Raw genomic sequence first — 20144 nt, 5'->3', positions numbered from 1 at the left:
AAAACTGTCAAGAAATCCAGCACTTATTTATCCAGTAGTAATCATTTCTAAGTTATTGAGTTAAATCTCGACATTGGATAAAAACAACTTAAAAGGGAGAAAAACGCATCTTTAGCGCTGCTGTCTGTGGCAAGAGGCACAAAAAAAGAAGCACCTTACAGGGTTTTTCTTTTACCTACTATTACAAAATTCAACATGCTTAAAGAATTTCTTTATGAAAGGAAATAAGTATCTTATCATAATTTAAAGTTATCCTACCTTCATCACTAGCTGTTTAATAAACATCAACAAAAATGCTCGCAGGGATAAAATCTCTTTTTGAGTAGGTCGTGGACCATCTATAAAAGAAACATAGATATATGAAATACAAATTAACACTTGTTATTAGCATAGAATGCATTTTCACAGAAAGAAAAATAAAAGGCATTTTCTGGGTGAAGAAGGCACAATTCTAAGTCATCTCCCCTCTATTTCAGACTACAAAACAGTAATGTGTTTTTATCACTTTTTATTAGTAGAATGTCCAAGCAGTGAGGTTCTAATACGGCTTTTATTAAATACAGTTTTCTAAACCCCTCTAAATTCTTCTAATGATTTTACCACTTCCTTGCAGTGCTATGAACCAACTTATGCAAGGAATAAGACTGATATGAAAACTTTACATCAGAATTTCCACATTTCAAATTTTTGCACTTTACAGTTCTTTTTAAAGTTCTGCTAAAGCTCAAAGGAAGAACTACATGCCATTATTACACACTGGCTATATAAACAAAAATCAATCTTACAATGCTATGTGTAAAGATGACCTTGAAAGACATGACTTAATTTGTTAACTCAAAGTCAAAAGGACTGCCTTCTGCCACCGCTGTGTAAAGCAGACTTTCACTGAAACATTTTAAATACTCAAACATTCAGTAGTTCCCAGGAGAGACAAGGTTAAAAAAACAGGTGCAACCAAATGTCAAAGTCAAGTAAAAGTTTTCATACAGAAAGCAAATGAACTGTCACAAATACATTTCTGAGGATAGTTCTTACATTTGCTTTATAGGTTCGCAGTTCTTATGATCTTAATCATCATGGAAAAGGAAAATTCCAACTCATGAATGAAAGTGATCATCAGTCTGGTTATATAAAGTATAGGCCTACAGACATATTTGGTTTATGAATAGTTATTTTCAATAGAAATTTAAAATAGTCAAATAGTCAAAATAAGCCATTAAACTGCATTACTAAGAGTATCCTACAAATACACTAGCCTCAATAAAGCACTTCAGAAACTAAGTAAATCCATGTCTTCACTAAAAAGAAAGGAGAAAACACACATGCTTTTGCTTCTTAAAGGATGCAAAATACTACAAAACAATCTTTACAACCATCTAACAGGAAGGGCTGGACATTTTGAGAAGTTGGTGGCAGAAAGTTGGACACATCTAAGGACCACTCACTTCTAATATATCTAGCTCTCTTCCATCACCTCCTCTCTCTGAAATTCCAGAGTCTTTCATTACAGAAGACAGTAGAGACATAAGTTATTCTCCCTTTGTCAAGGCTGTGTCTCCAACCCCACAAAACACAGAACAACACTTGCAATAAAAAATTGTAAAGTCATACTTCCAAACAGCATGAATTCCCTTATCTGTGCCAGTTCCATCTGCACATGTTTATGTTATGCTGGTGCACTCTTTGCATCTCCCAGTTCCTTTTACAATACAGGATTTCTTAGTCAAGCAGCTATTCCTTTTGCTTGTTTCCTTAGGATCAGTATACTCGTTCTGTGTTTCATGACAAGTACTAAACACCTGTTCTAAATTTCTTTTTCTGCATGAGCTCACTGTCTGAATTAAGCATGCTCATTAAGTACTTTTCCAGCAATTCCCTACACCAGTCAGATAGATTTAGTATGCTTGTTTTCAGCTGTACTGCTACTATCAATAGATCATAGGAACACTTAAAAGACTGTCCAGTACTTGACCAAGCTCCATAAAGAGCCCACATTCCCAGGCATGGCTCTACACTTAGAATCATAGAATCAGCCAGGTTGGAAAGGACTTCTGAGATCATCAAGTCCAACCCTTGATCCACTATCACCGTGGTTACTAGACCATGGCACTAAGTGCCACATCCAGTCTCATCTTAAAACACTTATTACTGACTTCAAGTTGCACAGAGTCAAGAGACTCTCTAACATATAGAGCCACCCCTCCACCTCTCCTACCCTGCCTGTCCCTTCTGAAGAGCTTGTACCACCCATGGCAGCACTCCAGTCATGCGAGTCATCCCACCACGTTTCCGTGATGGCGACTACATCACAGCTTTCCTGCTGCACGATGGCTTCCAGCTCCTCTTGTTTGTTACCCACGCTGTGTGCATTGGTGTACATGCATTTCAGCTGGGCTGCTGATTTCACCCTTAACTCGGGCTTTCCACCCTTAGGCTCCTCTCTGGAGAGCCCAATTTCAATCCCTTCCCCCTTCAAACCTAGTTTAAAGCCCTCCTGATCAGCCCCGACAACTTATGGGCTAGAGTCCTTTTGACCTTCCTAGACGGATGAAGCCCATCTGATTTGAAGAGACTAGGTATCATGGAATTTGTCCCCATGGTCAAAAAACCAAAAATTCCGCTGGTGGCACCAATCCTTTAGCCACCTATTGATATGATGAGTTTTAATCGTCCTGGTACTTCTTCCATTAATGTCGTCACTGCCAGCCTGGACTACCAACAGTGGATAATAATCTGAGGGCCGAATTAGCTCAGGAAGTCTCCTACTAACATCCCTCACCTGCGCCCCAGGAAGGCAGAAGACCTCCCTGTGGGATGGGTCCAGTTGACATACAGGGCCCTCGGTTCCCCTCAGAAGGGACTCATTGACTACAACTACCCTTCTTTTTTTCTTTATAGCTGTGGTTGTAATCTGTCTGGTAGACAGGGTGCAACTAGGAGACGCTCCACACATCTTCCTCCTTACTGTCCTCTACCTGCTTCTCTGGGTCCAGGGCCTCATACCTGTTCTTTAAGGGTACCCGGGGAGGTGATGGGGGGCGGGAGGGGATTCTTTTACCTCTTTGATCAGGGACCTGTTTCCACTCCCCCCATCTACTTGGTTTTGCTCCATCTGCCTGATGGCAGGAGGGGCAGAGCTTCACCATCTCCTGCTGAACTTCTTTTGGGGGCGAAAGGGTGTGACTCCACCAGTCCATTTCCCTTTCACTTTCCCTAATGCTTCTTAGCCTCTCTACCTCTTCCTTGAGCTCTGCCACTAGGCACAGCAAATCATTCATCTGCTTGCATCGTACACAGACCCTACTCACAGTGTCCCCTGGTACTAAAGCCAGGCTCAAACACTCTGTGCAGCCAGAGACCTGAACAGTCTTGGTGTCCTTCTTGGGGGGTTCCGTCTGTGTGAACACACCCCTTGTGATAACAGCAGCACCAACGGCTTTCGCTTTTTTGGAAACCACTGCTGGTTTTAGTTGAGTTGTGGGGAGGAAAAAAAAAAACAAAAAGCTCACCTGAGAGAGCTGGGAGGTGCCTTGCTAACTGCAGTCAAAAGGCGTCACATCAAAAGGCACCACATCCCTGTTTGCCCACTCCTGTTCCCCGCGCTCCCAGCAGCCATTTAAATCCCTTGTGGATGGGCTGGGTTCCACCCCCTAGTCAGCTGACTGGGGGAGGTACTGGGCATTCCCACTCGAACATGAGTGTATATAATCTTGGGGTCTTGGGACTTCTGGGCCACTCATCAGACCCAGAGGAGGACCAGAACCTCAACCAGACTGCGATCACCACTCTTGACCAGACTGCGACTGGCACTCTCACCAACAGGTTTTCTTTTCTTTTTACTTTGGACTCAGGGGGACCACGTGGGGCTCAGCACGGGGCCAACAAACACCATTCTGTTCGTGCCCCAGGGTGTTGGGTTATACATCTGGGTTTTGTGAGTTAAAACCAATTGTTTGTCCGTATAACTGTATTTATTGTATTATTTTTATTAAATTGTAACTCTGACTTATAATCTCTCTTGAGTTGGGTTCATTTCTCCTGCCAGTTTACCTTTAAACCAGCACAATATGACTTCTGAAGAAATTTCCTTTAGATTGCAAAAAAAATCTTTCAAGGACAGAAGCACACTGTCTGAACTGTTACAGGGAACCCACCCCATTAAAGGGAAATTATTTCTGGAACATTCACAGTTCTATACATCGTATACAACACTTCTTAAAAATAAAGATCAGATTGTGAGAGTAAAAATTAATATACATACATACCTATGCCCTTGGGAGTTATACCACTGCGATCCTGAGGGTTCACTACCCAGTAGTAATACTTTAGGGTGTGCATGACCAAAAGAACTGTCCCAACCCGTCGGATTGCTCCATATATGTTAACAGTGGCAATGAACTCAGTAGACAGGTAAGTGTACAGGGTCAGCTGAGCCTACAACATACAATCAGGAGAACAAAAATCACTTTTGTTCCTAAATTACAGCATGTCAGACAAATAAATTCTTAATTTTCATCTATTAAAATGTCTTAGAGAAATAGATTTTCTCTGCACAGCTCAGTCACAAAGCCCTTAAAACCTTTGCAAATGGATGAAAAATTTCATTATATTTCTAAAACTGTAGAGTGCTGGTAAGAAGATTTCAAATAGAATCAGTTGGTGAGTTTTGACCAAAGTTGTTCACACTCAGAGAACAGAGATTTACCAAAACAAAAACACTCACTGTCAATTTAAATGAAGACTTCAAAGCATAATTTGTTCTTTAAAAATTGCTGAGTTTTTGCAACTAGTCCATCCAAAATTCCCTCTCAGTTTGGGTCAGGGACTCCAAAAGTTACTTACAACTCTCTTCTGCAGAACCCTGCAGGTTTCCAAACTCCCTGAAAACCTTGGGAGTCTGCAAAACTTGACAGCTATTGTCTGAAAACAATTCTTGTACGATTTCTGCTGGGGAGCAAAGACCTGTAACTCTTGGGAGTTCAGGTTTAGTTTCAACACTCCCAAATCAATACATCATAACTATCTTATTTAGAAGAATGAGCAATTTTACCTGTGCTGGGATATGAATCCATATTGCAGGATTGAGGAGAACATGATCACACAGCTGCTTCAGCAAGGGCACTCCATTGTGTAAGTTACTCAGGTATTTGGAAAAGGCAAGGCAAAGTTCTAGAACAGCTCGGGTAACATGGGCTTTGGAAGACTGTAAAAGAAGGTCTGCTTAAGGAGAGTCCTGTAACAGTCTAGGAAAAGTATTTATCTCAAAAAAATTCAACACTCATGTAAGACATCAAGAAATATTTGCTTTACCTTTTCTAGGCTATATCCTATCACAAGGAAGCCTTTACAGGAAAGCATCTGTTCTTGCATAGCAATAGAGTTCTTCAACAACTCCATGATGAATGCCAATAAAGTAGAACTGGAAAACATGGTTTAGCAAACAAAAATGTTCTAAACATTTACAACAAGACAGAAAATATTTCCAAATTAACACTTCCATCACACAGCCCAGAGATACATTCAATGTATTATATAAATGCTCAAATCAGAACTATTAAAACAAAAAGCAAGACTACATTTTGAAAACTGTAACTTCTTGCTTTTTATTAATATTTTTCTAACTTGAAATCCTGGACTCTAAAACAACTGTGCAATAGCAAAATTCTTCTGAAAATACGTTCTTGCAGAAAGGCAACAGTTAAAACCTTGTACTTCTCTCTGCTTCTTCGTATTCCACTTACAGACTTCTGCAAGATCAGTAACAAATGCCATTCCGCTTCCTATGGATTTCAGATGAGCAGATATTTTTCTAGACAAAGTTTTACTATTGATTCAAGCTAATTCAGCTCTGTGCTGCTGCCAGAAGGAATGTTCCTGTCCCGCCCCTCGTGTCACAGCACTAATGCCTATGGATCAAGATCTCGGCCAGCTGAAAACCCCTCTATTGCTGGGCCAGTTTGCAACTAAAGCAAATCCCTGACTTATCACACAGATGCCCAAGCCTAAGCCAGCTCAGGAAACTTCCAGGCGTGTCCAAACAGACTGAAGGAACATTGCGACCACTCCTTCTTTGCAACAATAGGGATACAGCTCATCTTTAAACAGCCATGAAACTACAATTGCAACGAAACAAAGCAAACTACACCAGAATTTTAAAAAGCAATCCCTTTGTTACCATTACCATCTCTAACTTAGGAGCTCCACCAGCTTCTGTACCTGGATGTTCAGAAGCTGGATGTACTTGAAACAGAGTTCTAACCACAGGAAAAGCCTGGCAGTAACCATAAGTAACAGTATCTTCCAGAAAGTCTGAAGGTTAAAAAAAAAAAAAAAATTCCAAGCAATGACTGAAAAAACTCATCCTTTCTGGAATTTCTCTCGAAGCCTTCCCTAGTGCATTTTCTCCATGACAAGAATAAGCTCAAGAGAATCATTCATAATTCTCCTACACAAAAAAATCGTGAAGTATAAAATGTGTACATTTTGGTTCCGTGTGAACTTTCAGAGAACATTTGGTGCAAACAAGCACATCACTTTGAGGTCCTGCCTGGGGCAAGGCCACCTTTTTGTTGTTAGACATAACTCACTGTCACATAAGACAATGAAAACTACTATGCCATTTAATAAAGCAACAGGTAATTTCCTTTACTTACAAAGAAACAAAGAACAGGACACAATAAGCACATTCACTCACCAAACAGTTGTGTCAATGTGATCTGATGAATATTGCCTGTAGTCTAACTGTGCAAAGAGAGGGAAAAGCACCTGCACTCCTCCAATGGAGTGCAGGGCACTTTGGATAGAGTGCGTTAAGACTGCTTTCACATCCTGAGAAAGAAGAAACAAGAAATATTGAAACCTCCTTCAGGAACTGTTTAGAAGTTCGTTAAAAATAGTTTTTAATGTCTTCAATATAAGAGTTGTATTATTGCCAAATAAAAAGAAACAGCAAGAACAACAAACTGGCTGCCACAGCCATGCTAAACATCCAGTCTGCCTGACCTACTGCTCTAGACACAGTCTACAGTGTAGATCCTCAGATGAATACCAGGAGGTGGTTTGTAAATTCTAAAACAACTCTCTAGTAACAGGGAAACTCTAGAACAGAATACATGAAAAGGTTCTGACAATTTAATAGATGAAGGCATTCAAGGCATAAGGAAGAAAAGGATTTCATATCAACAGGGCAAAGGATGGGAGATAGGTAACATCTGTAGGGGAGGGAACATGTCAGAAATGAGGAAGAAGGATTACTTTTAAAGCTCACACAGCCTTTGTAATATTGACATTTTTTTGGTTGTAACTTTACACAGAACAAACTTTCTTCTTCAGATTCTTATGCATCCACTTTAGTTCAAGAAACGGGAGGTAGCAGCAGGGCCAACCCAAAAAACCCCAACTTATAAGAAATTCCCAATCTTATCCAAATCCCTATAAAAACTTGATTTTAGGTTTTCAAAACAAATCATCAGTACACTCAAAATCTATGAAAATGTTGACATACCTGCAGCATGAGGGCATGTGGTGAATGAACAAAAATAGAAGGGTTGTCCTTAGGGGATGACTCTAGACACAGCTGTGCATCTGTAGCCCTTGGATTGTACATAAAAGCAATAGCATTGGATAGTTTGCCATCATATAGCAACAATTTGTGATGTTCATCGAGGAAGAGATCACTTTCTGCCTTGAACTTGAATGTTCCCTGGATTGGGAAGCAGGGTTGAGTAAGGAAAAAAGAAAAAAAATTATACTACACACATCGAAGATACAGTTCAGAACATAACTATTGCAAAAAAAATGACTGAAACTCTGCTTCTTTAATCTAGAAGTATTTAATAAAGAAGAGGTCTCAACAAGAACATTGAGTCAAAGTCAATTTTACAGAATTAAAACAGCAGAATTTTTTGGACCCCTGAAGAGTGTCATTGCCAAAATGGTGGGTAACGTAAAAGAAACACATTAGCTTGGAAAAAGCATGACTGTCAGCAACGTTCACTCAGAAGGAACTAATAATTGAGGAACAGATAGAATAAAACCATCTTTTTTAGCTTATGTTTCTACAGCTGCTAGGGAATAACAGCCTTCAATTAGTGCCCCTCAGGCTAAGACAAAACAAATAATAAATCACTGCAACAAAACTAATCCTCAGCACTAACTTCACATGTTAAAAAAACCCAACTAGCACAAGCAACTCTAAAGCTACATTTCTAAAACAAATACATCATACTTCATCTGAAGTTTTCAACCTCAGTGAAAAGGTGAACCTGATCAGAGATAACAGGGGTGTTTTCCCTCTCCCAACCACCAACACTGAAATTTTGAGATGCAAACAGGAGCACCATTCTTTTTATTTTATAAAAAAATAAATAATCGAATCAACGCTTAGTTGTAGTCTGTGAGACGATATACAGGCTTACAGAGGAAACATGGAAGAGTTTACACGTTACAATGATGTTACAATGCCACAACATTCTTAAAATCCACCATAGTCTTAGCACAATTAAACCCTTAATAGTCGATTCTAACATACCTTATACCCCAGACCAAGCTGATAAATAGCAAAGATCTGAGCAGCATTAAGAGCTTCACTAAAAAGGTAAACAGATGTCATTTGCCCACAAAACACTCGATTGGCATCTGCTGTTTCTGAAGAACCCAGGAAACACTTGTCAAATGTCTGAAAATAAAACAGAACCCAGTAACAGGGTTAATCTACGCTACACAAACAAATTATACCAAAAAAATACACATTTTATCAGGGAATATTTTTTTATATAAACAAGTATTTGAGGGTCTCAGCAGAAACAAATTTAAAGTTCTGAGATGTATAAAAGCACAATTTACTTCTCTACCAAAACGTTACTATTTTTATTTCAACATTTTTTTAAAAATACATGAAACGAGGGAGGTTTAGTAAAAAAATGGAAAAGAATAATTATATAATCCATCAATATGATCAACTAACTATAGGTATTAATGCACAGGGATTACTTACATCACTGGTGTTGACAAACCACGTTATTTCTCCATAAGATGCCAGTTCCCCATTGACATAACATCGAAGTTCACTGTTCTTCCAGCGGTTGTAGATGTGCACTATAGTAACCATATACCACTAAACAATAAGAAAACAATTAACATAATTCTACAGATACCTAAAGAAGGTTTACCATTCAAGTGGGGCGTAGTAGAGCAAATTTATGAGAAATAAGTTAAGACTGACAAATGTATTTGAAGTAGAAAAGATTAATAAGTCACTGGTGAGTTTTCTTGCATTGCTATGTCAAGGGATATTATGCCATTTTTTCCACAAAAAGATGACACAGAAGCTTAAAAGATATTTATGGCATATAACTTAAAAATCTTTATGGCACTGCTGAACCAAACTTACACTGAAACCATTTGTAAATAAGTTCTAAGCTGGGTTACTCGTAGCATGATGGACTGCTAAAAATGTCATTCCAAAGAGCAAGGATGGCTCCAGACTAAAGCCTATCAAAGGCTGTGCATGTCAAATTATCACAAACAGGATCCATATTTACAGCAAAGGATTACTGATAAGAAATTCCTGAGGAGGCCTGTTCTCCCACAGAATGTTTACACCAGTTGCTCCAGAAACATTAGCAGAATATCTAATTGAAAAAGGAGATATTCAGCATTGTATAACACTACTTAATAGGCAAGACAGCCTTGAATATCAGCAATAAAATTAACTCACATTTTAATTCTTACATTTAAAAAGATACATAGAATATAGCAGCAAATGCAAGGAGACCACTTGCTGGACAACCTGGATGAACACAAAGCATAACATTCTTTCAAGACTGATCTGTTTTCTACCACATGTAAGACCATCAAACTCCTATTAACGGCCTTTGCTTGATTAAGAAAATTAAATGTGGGTTAGTAAATGTGCTCTCTTAAAATAACACTGCATTTGCCCACATGGAGTAAGTGATGATATAAAGGGGAGCCTTAGCAAAACCTTTTAGAAAAAGGAAAAGAGAATGTCTGGAGGTAAGAGAAAACAAAGAAGGAAAAAAAAAAAAAACAATCACAAGCATTTTCACTTTCAAGCTGTGTCTAATTCTGAGAGAACTCACACGAGTCTCAAAAACTCATAAAATGTCTAATAAGTTGTGCTTTTCTGGCTTTCTTATACACTGCATAATTAAAAAGCAATAAGATTTCAGAACACAAATTTGTTTTGCTTATTCCAATGTAACTTTTGTTGTACAGAATGATGAGCCTAATCGATAGCTACAACACACACTCCCAGGTTACAATTTTAAATTCATTAAACCTATTTGAAAGATTTTATTATCGTTACTCACCTTTTGTGGCTTGAAATCAAATTTTACACAATGCTGGAAACCTTTTCCCTTTGATTTTATGGATGTTACAATCAGGCAGCCTCCAACAAAGTGAGCAGAATAACCAAGTCCTTTGTTTGTTCGAAAACTGACAAATTAGAACAAAATCAGCACATACACAGATGCAGAAATCATTGAACAATGAATAGAAAATGAACATCAGAAATGTGGTTTTACATAGTACTCACCAATATAAGTAAGGCTTATCCTTATCCACATTAATATTATTTACAGGATCCATTCTTAGCCAAGTGTGGAAAGTAAATCCATTCTGGTATGGCCACTTGGCTATAGGAGGTAAGGCAATAGCCTAAAGGAAGCAAAAAGTTATTCATGGAGAAAGATCAACATCACAACAGTAGAAGTATACAGGTCAAGACACACACTCTACAAATTTATATTGATACAAAGACACACACTGCAGATATGTACACTTTTCTCTATGCTTAAAGAAGATCTGGCCTAACTTGTGCTTTTTGTAATTGTTACGATATTTAATTCACCTAAATATTTAAAAACTGGTCTTTACGTCTCAAAGAAGATTATTAACAGTAAGTTCCATTTTAAAACTCAAATTCTTTAGTTGAAGACAGAGTATAATAACTTCTCAAAAGGCAAATTTAAGTAGATTTGGGTTTGTGGTAACCTGACAGAATAATCAGATTTATAAATTTAACTTCACATAGTGTTGGTATTTAGAAAAATAACCAATTATGAAGGAAAAGCTGTGCACATCTCAACAGATTCTTTTCTCCCTTAAAACTCATGTCTACATAGACTTCCAGTGAGAAATATGACAGAATCATAACCTTCCTTAAAAGAAAGTTAATACAATCCCCACCAGCCAAAATCCTCATCTCAAACATGGGCTTTGTTAGCCCAAAAGCTCCTAAGTTACAAAGTGTATGTTGGTACCCTTTGTTTCAAACAGTTGGGTTTTATTGTCTGAGATTCTTTTGTTTGGTTACAGGGGGTTTTTTTAACATTACTATTAACTTTCCACTGTTTTGGCATACAGATTTGCAATACACACTTCAACTAAAACTGCCATAACCTCTGATCAAAGACACTGTCAAGATGATCAATACCAATGAACAAAAAAACATCAAAGAACTCAAGTGTTGCCAGACTCTTTATTATGCTCCCATGATCCATTCAGCTACTCCTGTCCAAAGAAAATGCTATAAATCCTTCTCTATACCAGTCAGCTAACCAGTCTGCATGTCTTTGAGCCCAGCTTTTGGGAACTGGTAGGAGAATCACTTGATTTAACTCACAATGGATCTTGCAGTAATTATAATAAATACTTAATTTCTTAGACTTCTAAATTTAAAAATATATAAGAATATTCACATTAAGGTTACTGAGGCACCCCAATACCACATATGGTTCAAGTACTCAACATAATTAATAGAAGTTAAATACAAAAACACTACATGAATATCCTAAAGGAACAAAAACATGTCTGTTTATTGCCAAGTTCTGTTGCACGTGATAAAACTGCAGAAGCATTTTTCTAATAGTCTGCATTTTTCAGTCTCAAGTTTTCATTTCAAAAAAAATTCATTATGTCATCAAGTTGGTGAAATGTAATCTCAAGCCACCAGGGCTGAAAGGTAATGGGTTTATGTGAAGAAAACTGGAAAGAGTCATCTGATAAATCTTATTCAAATCTTGTTCTGAATTAAGTAGGAAATTTTGAACATAATTTTTCATCCTACAATTTCAGAAGCAAAAGTGTTGACATACTTGAATTCCTACAGAAGATTTTCCACAGAGCTTTCCAACTACCTATTTAGATTTGAATGCTTTTTCAAGTGAAGACCACAGAACTTAAAAATTAATTGTTCGACCACTTTAACGATTACAAAAAGACTAATCATGGTTAAATTTAATCTTTTTCAGTATTGTTCAGCATATAAATGTCTAGGATCTATGTTTTCTCAGAGAATTCTTCTAAGCAATATATGTTATTCACATCATCCCATCATTAGAAATAATTATAAATGGTACAAGTGGAACCACTTCTAGTTCAATACTTTTTGTGGTTTCACTAGCAAAGGTAGATGTAAGGTTGTATTGGGTATGTGTGGTAAGGTTTTGGTAGTGGGGGGCTACAGGGGTGGCTTCTGTAAAAAGCCTCTAGAAGCTTCCCCCATGTCCAACAGAGCCAGTGCTCCAAGATGGACCCACCGCTGGCCAAGGATGAGCCTGTCAGTGATGGTACAGCACCTCTGGGATAAAATATTTAACGAGGGGGAATGGCAACTTCAGCTGGAGAGAGGAGTGAGAATTGAGAAAGAAACAGCTCTGCAGACACCAAGGCCAGTGCAGAAGGAGGTGGAGGAGATGCTCCAAGCATCAGAGCTGAGATTCCCCTGCAGCCTGTGGTGCAGACCATGGACAGGCAGCTGTGCCCCTGCAGCCCATGGAGGTCTGCAGTGGAGCACAGGTCCTGGCAGGACCTGTGGTCCCATGGAGAAGCCCACACTGGAGCAGGTTTGTTGGTAGGACTTGTGACCCTGTGGGGGACCCATGCTGGAGCAGCCTGCTCCTGAAGGACAGCAGTGTGTGAGAAGGACCCACACCGGAGAAGTTCGTGAAGGGCTATCTCAATAGGTGGAACTCCAGAGGACGATTGTGAGGAGGAAGGAGCAGCAAAGACAACAAGTGATGAACTGACTGCATTCCCCATTTCTTGTCCCCCTGAATCACTCAGGGGCAGGAGGTAGAGAAATCAGGAGTGAAGTGGAGCCTGGGAAGAAGGAAGAAGTGCAGGGGACGTGTTTTAAGATTTAGTTTTTATGTCTCATTACCCCACTCCGATTTGATTCGTACTAGACTAAATTATTGTCCCCAAGTTGAGCCTGTTTTGCCCATGATGGCAGCTATTGAGTGATCTCTCCCTGTCCTCATCTCAACCCACAAGTCCTTCATTGTATTTTCTCTCTCCTGCCCAGGTGAGGAGGGGAGTGACAGAGTAGCTTTGGTGGGCACCTGGCATCCAGCCAAGCTCAATCCACCAGAAAGCCACTCTCACACATACTGGATACTAACACAAGCACCATTCCTATCGAAACATGAGGGGGGGAAAGCAGGTAGATTTTCCTTGCAACAAGATTTAACTGAATCAGTCTGAAAAAAATAACAAAATCAAAAAAAGCAGCCTCATTTATATCCATTCTCTGTGTAATAGTATTTGTCCTTCTATAGTGATATTGCACATCTATTATAAGCACGATTTATTCAGGTACAATGTAGGTGGCGGGTAGAGAAAAAAATCTGGTTAAAACTCCTATGACAATGACAGATGAGACAAAGAACACCACAAATGAAAACAACCAGCGGCCATAATAGAAAAACAGATGAACAAACAAGAGACTTAAAATATCTACATACTGCAGCACTTTTTCCTGGAAAGTTGAAGAAGGCATCAGGTCCATACTTCTGAGGCATGTGTTTTAACACAGACAGTAACTTCCCAGCATGCGGTGGCTGACAAAGAGAATTATCACACTTGTGAATAAATAAAAAAATAAGAAATACTATAAACACACAAAAAATTAATTTTAAGACATTTTAAAACTTTAAGACAATTAACTAGGTAACTTAAGTAGGGACTTTAAGACCAGAGCCACTTTCACCCAGCACAAAGTAAACTGAGCCTCAGTGTTGGTTCCTCCCTCTATCTGTTCATTCCCATCAGCAGTCTGTGTCACTTTGCAGTAAAGTGAAGAAAATTAACTGATTCAGATGAAAACTAATTTAGGAAAAACAAATGCAAACTAATTTTTAATTACAGCTGTTCTGGATTGTGACGGCAGGAAACCCATGCCAGCACAAGGGAGATGGGGAATTCCTAGCAAAAGGAGGACCAGGAGACAGGATTATTTTCATCAGGACTACAGTGATAAACAACGTTAAACTGACTTGTAAGCCCATGGAGAAAGATTAAATTCTCAAAGGCAGTTTGGAGCACCTAAACTGAGTGCTCAGTGTGAATACTTAACGCCTTCCCACCATCCTAATTCTGCACTCATTTTGTTGTAATACTCAGGAACTATAAACTCCAAATCAAGTATATGAGCTCACAACAACAGAAGTACAGCAAATACTGGTAATAGTCACAGAACAATTCTGTGTGTCTTCTTTCATCACATCGCAATCTTCTGGGAGATCTATTTTTAAACTACAATTTTATAATTCTGATATTTTCCTGAAAGTGCCCTTTTTCCCCCTCTTGTAAACCTCTGAAAACTAAGCATTGCATGACGTGTTACAAGTATTTCAAATGTACCAAAATTACAGTCAGCTAAACAGGGCTTCAAGAATCTGAACTCAAACTGAGGAGGAAATGCTGAGAACTGCTTAGATGTCTTCAGCACTATACAATTTGACCACGTAATTTGTGTAGTAGCAAAATACTTGGTATCCTTAAAGCACTGCTGATTTTAAGATTTATGAAGTTGTACAACTCCTTGGCAATGCAATAGCGGCATTTTTCTCTTCCTTTACTCTGCATTTAGTCTTTAATAAAGAAAGGAAATTAAATGCAAATAGCAGAGAGACAGGAAATGAAAAAGTTAATGTTAAAGAGGCCACTTTAATCTATGGTTAAATATGCTCTGTATGTTCAATTAAGTTTAAACCATCTATGAAGTTAAGAGTATTTTTATTTAAGCAGGTTAAGATCTCCAAACTTATTTATTTCAAAGGGTCTTTTAAAATTTGTTGTATTATGTGTGCATACTTGCTGTTATATTGAATACTCTTTTCTAAAACTATTTGAAGTGAACAGAGACACTGTGCTGCCTTTTCCCTACACTAGGCAGACTGTTTAGAGATAACAGGAGCTGAATTAAAATTCAAATCAGGTAAAACGATTGTTAAAATAATTTCCAAGTCCAGCAAAACAATTGCGTGTTAAAACTTTCTCCAGTGGCCTCTACAACATACACATTTTTACTTTAGGGAATGAGGTTCTCAACAGTAAAAGGAGATCCTCTTCTCCCTTTCTGTTTTACACAGGAACAGGAGAAAAATTATATAATTTTTCAGTGGAATTTATTTCCTTCAATTCAATTTCTGCCAAAAATTCTCACTTTCCTAACTGGATAAGTTTTTTCAATCTTCAGGTAAAGTAGAGCCATGTGAAAATATGAGCAGATGGAACTGCCTCTGTAGGCATTTTTAGTTTATTTCTCTCTCATGACTTAAAATAAAAAAATATTAAGCCTTTTTCCTTCAATTTCACATGCCTGGAATCACAAAAATAAAATCATGTGCATAAAAACACTTGCTCAGAGTCATCATATTATTCCCAGGTCTTCAGAAAGACCAATCCAATCCACAGATCCAAGAAGAAATTTAATTTCATCACTATTCTACTCTCTGTATTTTAATTGCTTGCAGGTAAAACGGTTCATTGATACAGTACAAGAAAGCTTCCTGTATTTTTGGTACATTCAAAATTTGTTTATTATAAAGTTTATGAACAAGTCTTAACTTGTGAACATTAAGAAAAACATAAGCAACACCACAAAAATCGTTTCGGTTTTGTGTTTTCTTTTACCCATCTCCCTTTTTCTCCTTGAAGCTTGCTGAAGAATAACTTTAGCTCTCGAACTGTCAAGTTATAGCTGGCCAGCACACCCAGCATATCTACCAAGAGATCTGAAAAGGAAAAAGAACAGCAACATAAGTGCTTGATAAAATGCAGTGTCAAATTTCTATCATTTAATTAATGTGTCCATGGGGTTTTACGTAGGAAAAACACAGTTTGAGTCATACACTGGGTGAAACTGTACCTGCAATCATGTTGTCAGATCTGTCAATCCTCTTGAGCACCTGTTCAACCAGCCCCACTTCCGTGCACGCCTGTAGATTGCGGATACTTTTCTTTAGGATTGCTGTAAACATGCTCCACACCTCGGCCTGGCAGGTCACGTCACATTTATCCAGCAAGTCCAACATGCAGGTGATGCCCTCTACTTCTTGGATGATAAAGTTCATTTCCAAGTCAAACTGGCCTCCGACGAGCTTTCAGACAAAAATATTAAAAAAAAAAAAAAAAAAAAAAAACTTCAGACAACTGTATCAAAGTACTATTCCATGTTTGAAGTTATTCATTCTGCAAGAAGAAAACTAGCAAAGAAGTAGGCTAAAAAAACCATAATGAGGCCAATATCAATATATTGTCTCATTTTTCTTCTGTTTTAATTTCTATTAAGTAACAAAGGTGCTCCTAAGGTGTCACTTACTATCAGACAATGGCTGCAGAAAAACATTTGGGTAGTTTAAGATACAGATGTCCTGAGCTGCCCTACAAAGCTGAAGACATCAAGTGAGTGTTCTAAAACAGGTGAGAGTGCCAAAGCAGCCTAGATTCCTTAAGTGGCCTGGAGTGCCCCAAGAGCTTTCCTTTGCATGAGCTTAACACTCCTCAGGTAAGAGAGCAATTCCAGCCAAAAAGAGCTGATGCACATCAGAAATATTAGCACTTATGAACACCCAAGAGACATTCCTGAGATACTGAATAAAGCTGGTTAAGTAGGAACTGCCAGATTAATTAGCACTCACAGGTAGTAAAAGGAAGCAAAGGCCTGCTATATTTGCATGAATGTGGAACAGCAGCACCATTCCAAGCCTTTGACAATGCTTTGGGTATGACACTTAAATCCTGTACTATTTTAGGTCTCCTAGAGGCATGTCTTATTTGAACTCAATAACTAACCACATATGTGTGTGCCAAGGAAATAACCTGCTCCAATCGTTCATCTACTCAATAAAACAAAAATTCCAGTTGAAAGAAAGATGCATTGTACTAACTAAACTCCTTTATCCCAACTCCCTCTCTCCGCTCTTTAAAGTTCTCTTGGATTTTAGAACTGTAGTAACCTTAAAAATCACAGAATCACAGAATATGCTGAGTTGGATGGAACCCACAAGGATCACCAAGTCCAACTTCTGGCCCTGCACAGGACCATCCCCAAGAGTCACATCATGTGCCTGAGAGTATCGTCCAAACGCTTCTTGAACTCTGTCAGGCTTGGTGCTGTGACCACTGCCCTGGGGAGCCTGTGTCAGTGCCCAACCACCCTCTGGGTGAAGAAACTTTTTCTAATATACAACCTAAACCTCCCCTGACACAACTTCAGGCCATTCCCTTGGGTCCTGTCACTGTTCCCCCCAGAGAAGTGCCTGCCTCTCCTCTTCCCCTCACGAGGAAGTTTTAACTGCCTTCAGGTCTCCCCTCAGTCTCCTCTTCTCCGGGCTGAACAGACCAAGTGCCCTCAGCCGCTCCTCTTATGGCTCCCCCTCAAGGCCCTTCACCATCTTCATTGCCCTCCTTTGGACACTCTCTAATAGCTTAGTGTCTTTCTTATGTTGCAGTGCCCAAACTGCCACAATACTCAAGGTGAGGCCATGCTTGCCAAACTACCCATTATACACCAGCACACAAACAGGAATGCAGACAGCATCAACTCAAATTATCAAAATGGACTCATGTTTAGAAGTATTTCAACTCGTTCTCACTTCTACAAATTTGTTTAATAAAAGACATTATTTCTGTCCTAAGTGGTGTTCCTTTCACAGGCTTTGACCATTAACAGCTTCAGTGCTGTCACTGCTGAAGTCATACCATATCAAAACTGCCCCAAAATGCACATACTAACTTGCTTCCATATTAGCTCCAACAGCTTCTCTCAGCTAGTCAGGATCCAAAGATAAACTTACCCAATGGAACAGAATATATGCTCTTTATTAACCACTGAAATTACCATACATTTTCCTCAAGTGTCTAAATCTTGTCACTTTGAAGAAGCAATCTTTGGACTTCTGGGTATAAATCAGTAATGTCAAACACCACAAGAAGCAGAGAAAGTTACTGCTTTTATGACAGAATAGACAATGTCTCACGGTGACAATTTCTAAACAGTAATTTACAATTTTCCATTTTCTCCCCTCTTGGTCTTGAAAAATAATTATACAATTTACTATCAGATGCTTCCTGAATATCTAGGGAAACCATAGGAACTGAATGGGGAGACTTGAATTATATTCCCAGGTTCTCTATATCAACTCATGTGTCAACTCAAACAAATCTATCAAATCATTACCATTCCCCAAGCCTTAGTTTTCCCCTTCCAAAAGATGGAGCAGAGGCCTACCCCAAGAAAGCTCTGTAAGGCCAAATTCAAGGGAGAATGCTGAGCAGAATGAATTAACACAAAATTATCTCAAAACAAATGCAAATGAAAGAGGACACCCTCCTTAAATAAAACCTGAACAGAGCATTTGAAAACATAATACATAACCAATGTTGCATTTCATTTTACACTAAATTTATCCTCTACAAAACTGAGGTATTCCTCAAGAAGCTGCTCTCCTTCTTACCATGAAGAAGAAAAGAAAATACAGCATTCTGTGTGGAGAGAGAACAGCTGAAGGTTAAATTCCAGTCACAAACCACCTGCTAATTCTCAACAAGAAATTCAACTCTTTATGCATTTGGTTTTAACTATCAGCCAACATTCAATTATCACACCAAAACCATATACAGCAACTAGAGGTGACCTTACCTTCACCCTATAGTCTACACCACCAATCTTTCATTTTTGGCTAGATACACTATTATCAGTAACCACCCATCCAGGAAGCTGTCAAATTAAGTTTCCAATCTAATCTGCAAACACAAGCATTTCAGCAAGTACATTCTAGAAATAATATGCTATGGTAAAAAAAGTAATTCCCATTTTAACACTTCCTTTAAGGGAAGTGAGGACAAAAACCATTACCCAGAGAAAGCAGAATACCCAAGGCCCAGTGCAGCTGATGTACTATATGTATGCATCCCCATTAGATACACATAAGCACACACACATCCCCCCCAGTATGTCATATTAACCCTTTCTAATGGTGATTTGAAGCTGATCAACCTTCCAAACACAAATTTGTTTCCAATGACAGGGATCATAATCCAGGCCCACGCGTTGGCTAGTTATTATCTGAGCTGCAGTAATGGCTGTGCACAGCAAAATGTAATCTTCCCAAATGTCACAGTAAGTTATGAATATCTGAGCAGCTTAATGCACCTTACTAGCCATGAAGTGTGAGAATGTAATCTTATTACCTTTTTTATGGTTGTATTTTTTTGAATAATGTAGCCTTTGAACTGATGTATAGTCTTTCCTTGCACTTTAGCATGATTTGGTCTCCTATGTCGCACAGTACATTTTTCAAAATTCTCCAATTCAACGTATTTTAAGTCCTGTGCTGAGCTGCATAAACAATCTTTATAGCAACCTACAGGGTGGCATAACGTTTTCTTTCTTCAGCATGTAGAATTAAGTGTAAGCTTACAGGAATGGCTTTAAAGGGCAGTATTCAAATACATCCTCACAAATTTTAGACTTTGCTAGCTATATTTACCTTTAAAAATATATATAAACTAAGCCAATAGCTCAAGCTTTTTTGTAAAATGTTTCTACATTTGGCTGACGGAGAACAGAGAGCAATTTTTTACTACACATGCAAAGAGTGTCATTTTTTTTTTCCTTTAGAGAATTAAACTAATAAGAAGTCAACATAATAGCACTAATTTTAAGTATAAAGTAGCATTACAACACTTCTAAAGAGAAGCAAAAAGGCAAATGAAACACACAAAACTTCTCTTTGCCAGGAATTGATCAAGATATAAAAGAGATGGTGCACTGCTTGGGTGAGCAACTAGCAAACTATAGCATGCAGAAAACAGATTAGAATAAACTC

General features: G+C 38.4%; 1 protein-coding gene across 2 annotated transcripts in view; it reads right to left on the bottom strand.

The window, feature by feature from the left end:
* LRBA (LPS responsive beige-like anchor protein) overlaps positions 1-20144 on the bottom strand; it is a 402048-nt gene that overhangs the window by 341987 nt on the left and 39917 nt on the right. For both annotated transcript variants that reach the window (XM_039391039.1, XM_039391040.1), the window contains exons 2-14: positions 16181-16412; positions 15946-16046; positions 13773-13868; positions 10562-10683; positions 10335-10461; positions 8996-9115; positions 8531-8677; positions 7505-7702; positions 6695-6828; positions 5311-5419; positions 5051-5203; positions 4266-4434; positions 259-338 (exon numbers count right to left, since the gene is read on the bottom strand). In XM_039391039.1, coding sequence (XP_039246973.1) covers positions 259-338; positions 4266-4434; positions 5051-5203; positions 5311-5419; positions 6695-6828; positions 7505-7702; positions 8531-8677; positions 8996-9115; positions 10335-10461; positions 10562-10683; positions 13773-13868; positions 15946-16046; positions 16181-16412 — 1788 coding nt within the window. The remainder of the gene's footprint in view (positions 1-258; positions 339-4265; positions 4435-5050; positions 5204-5310; positions 5420-6694; positions 6829-7504; positions 7703-8530; positions 8678-8995; positions 9116-10334; positions 10462-10561; positions 10684-13772; positions 13869-15945; positions 16047-16180; positions 16413-20144) is intronic.

Source organism: Pipra filicauda, unplaced genomic scaffold, assembly GCF_003945595.2.
Source record: "Pipra filicauda isolate LSUMZ 115617 unplaced genomic scaffold, ASM394559v2 scaffold8_size5757611_pilon, whole genome shotgun sequence".
Classification (NCBI taxonomy): Eukaryota; Metazoa; Chordata; class Aves; order Passeriformes; family Pipridae; genus Pipra; species Pipra filicauda.
This window is presented reverse-complemented; position numbering and strand designations above follow the sequence as displayed.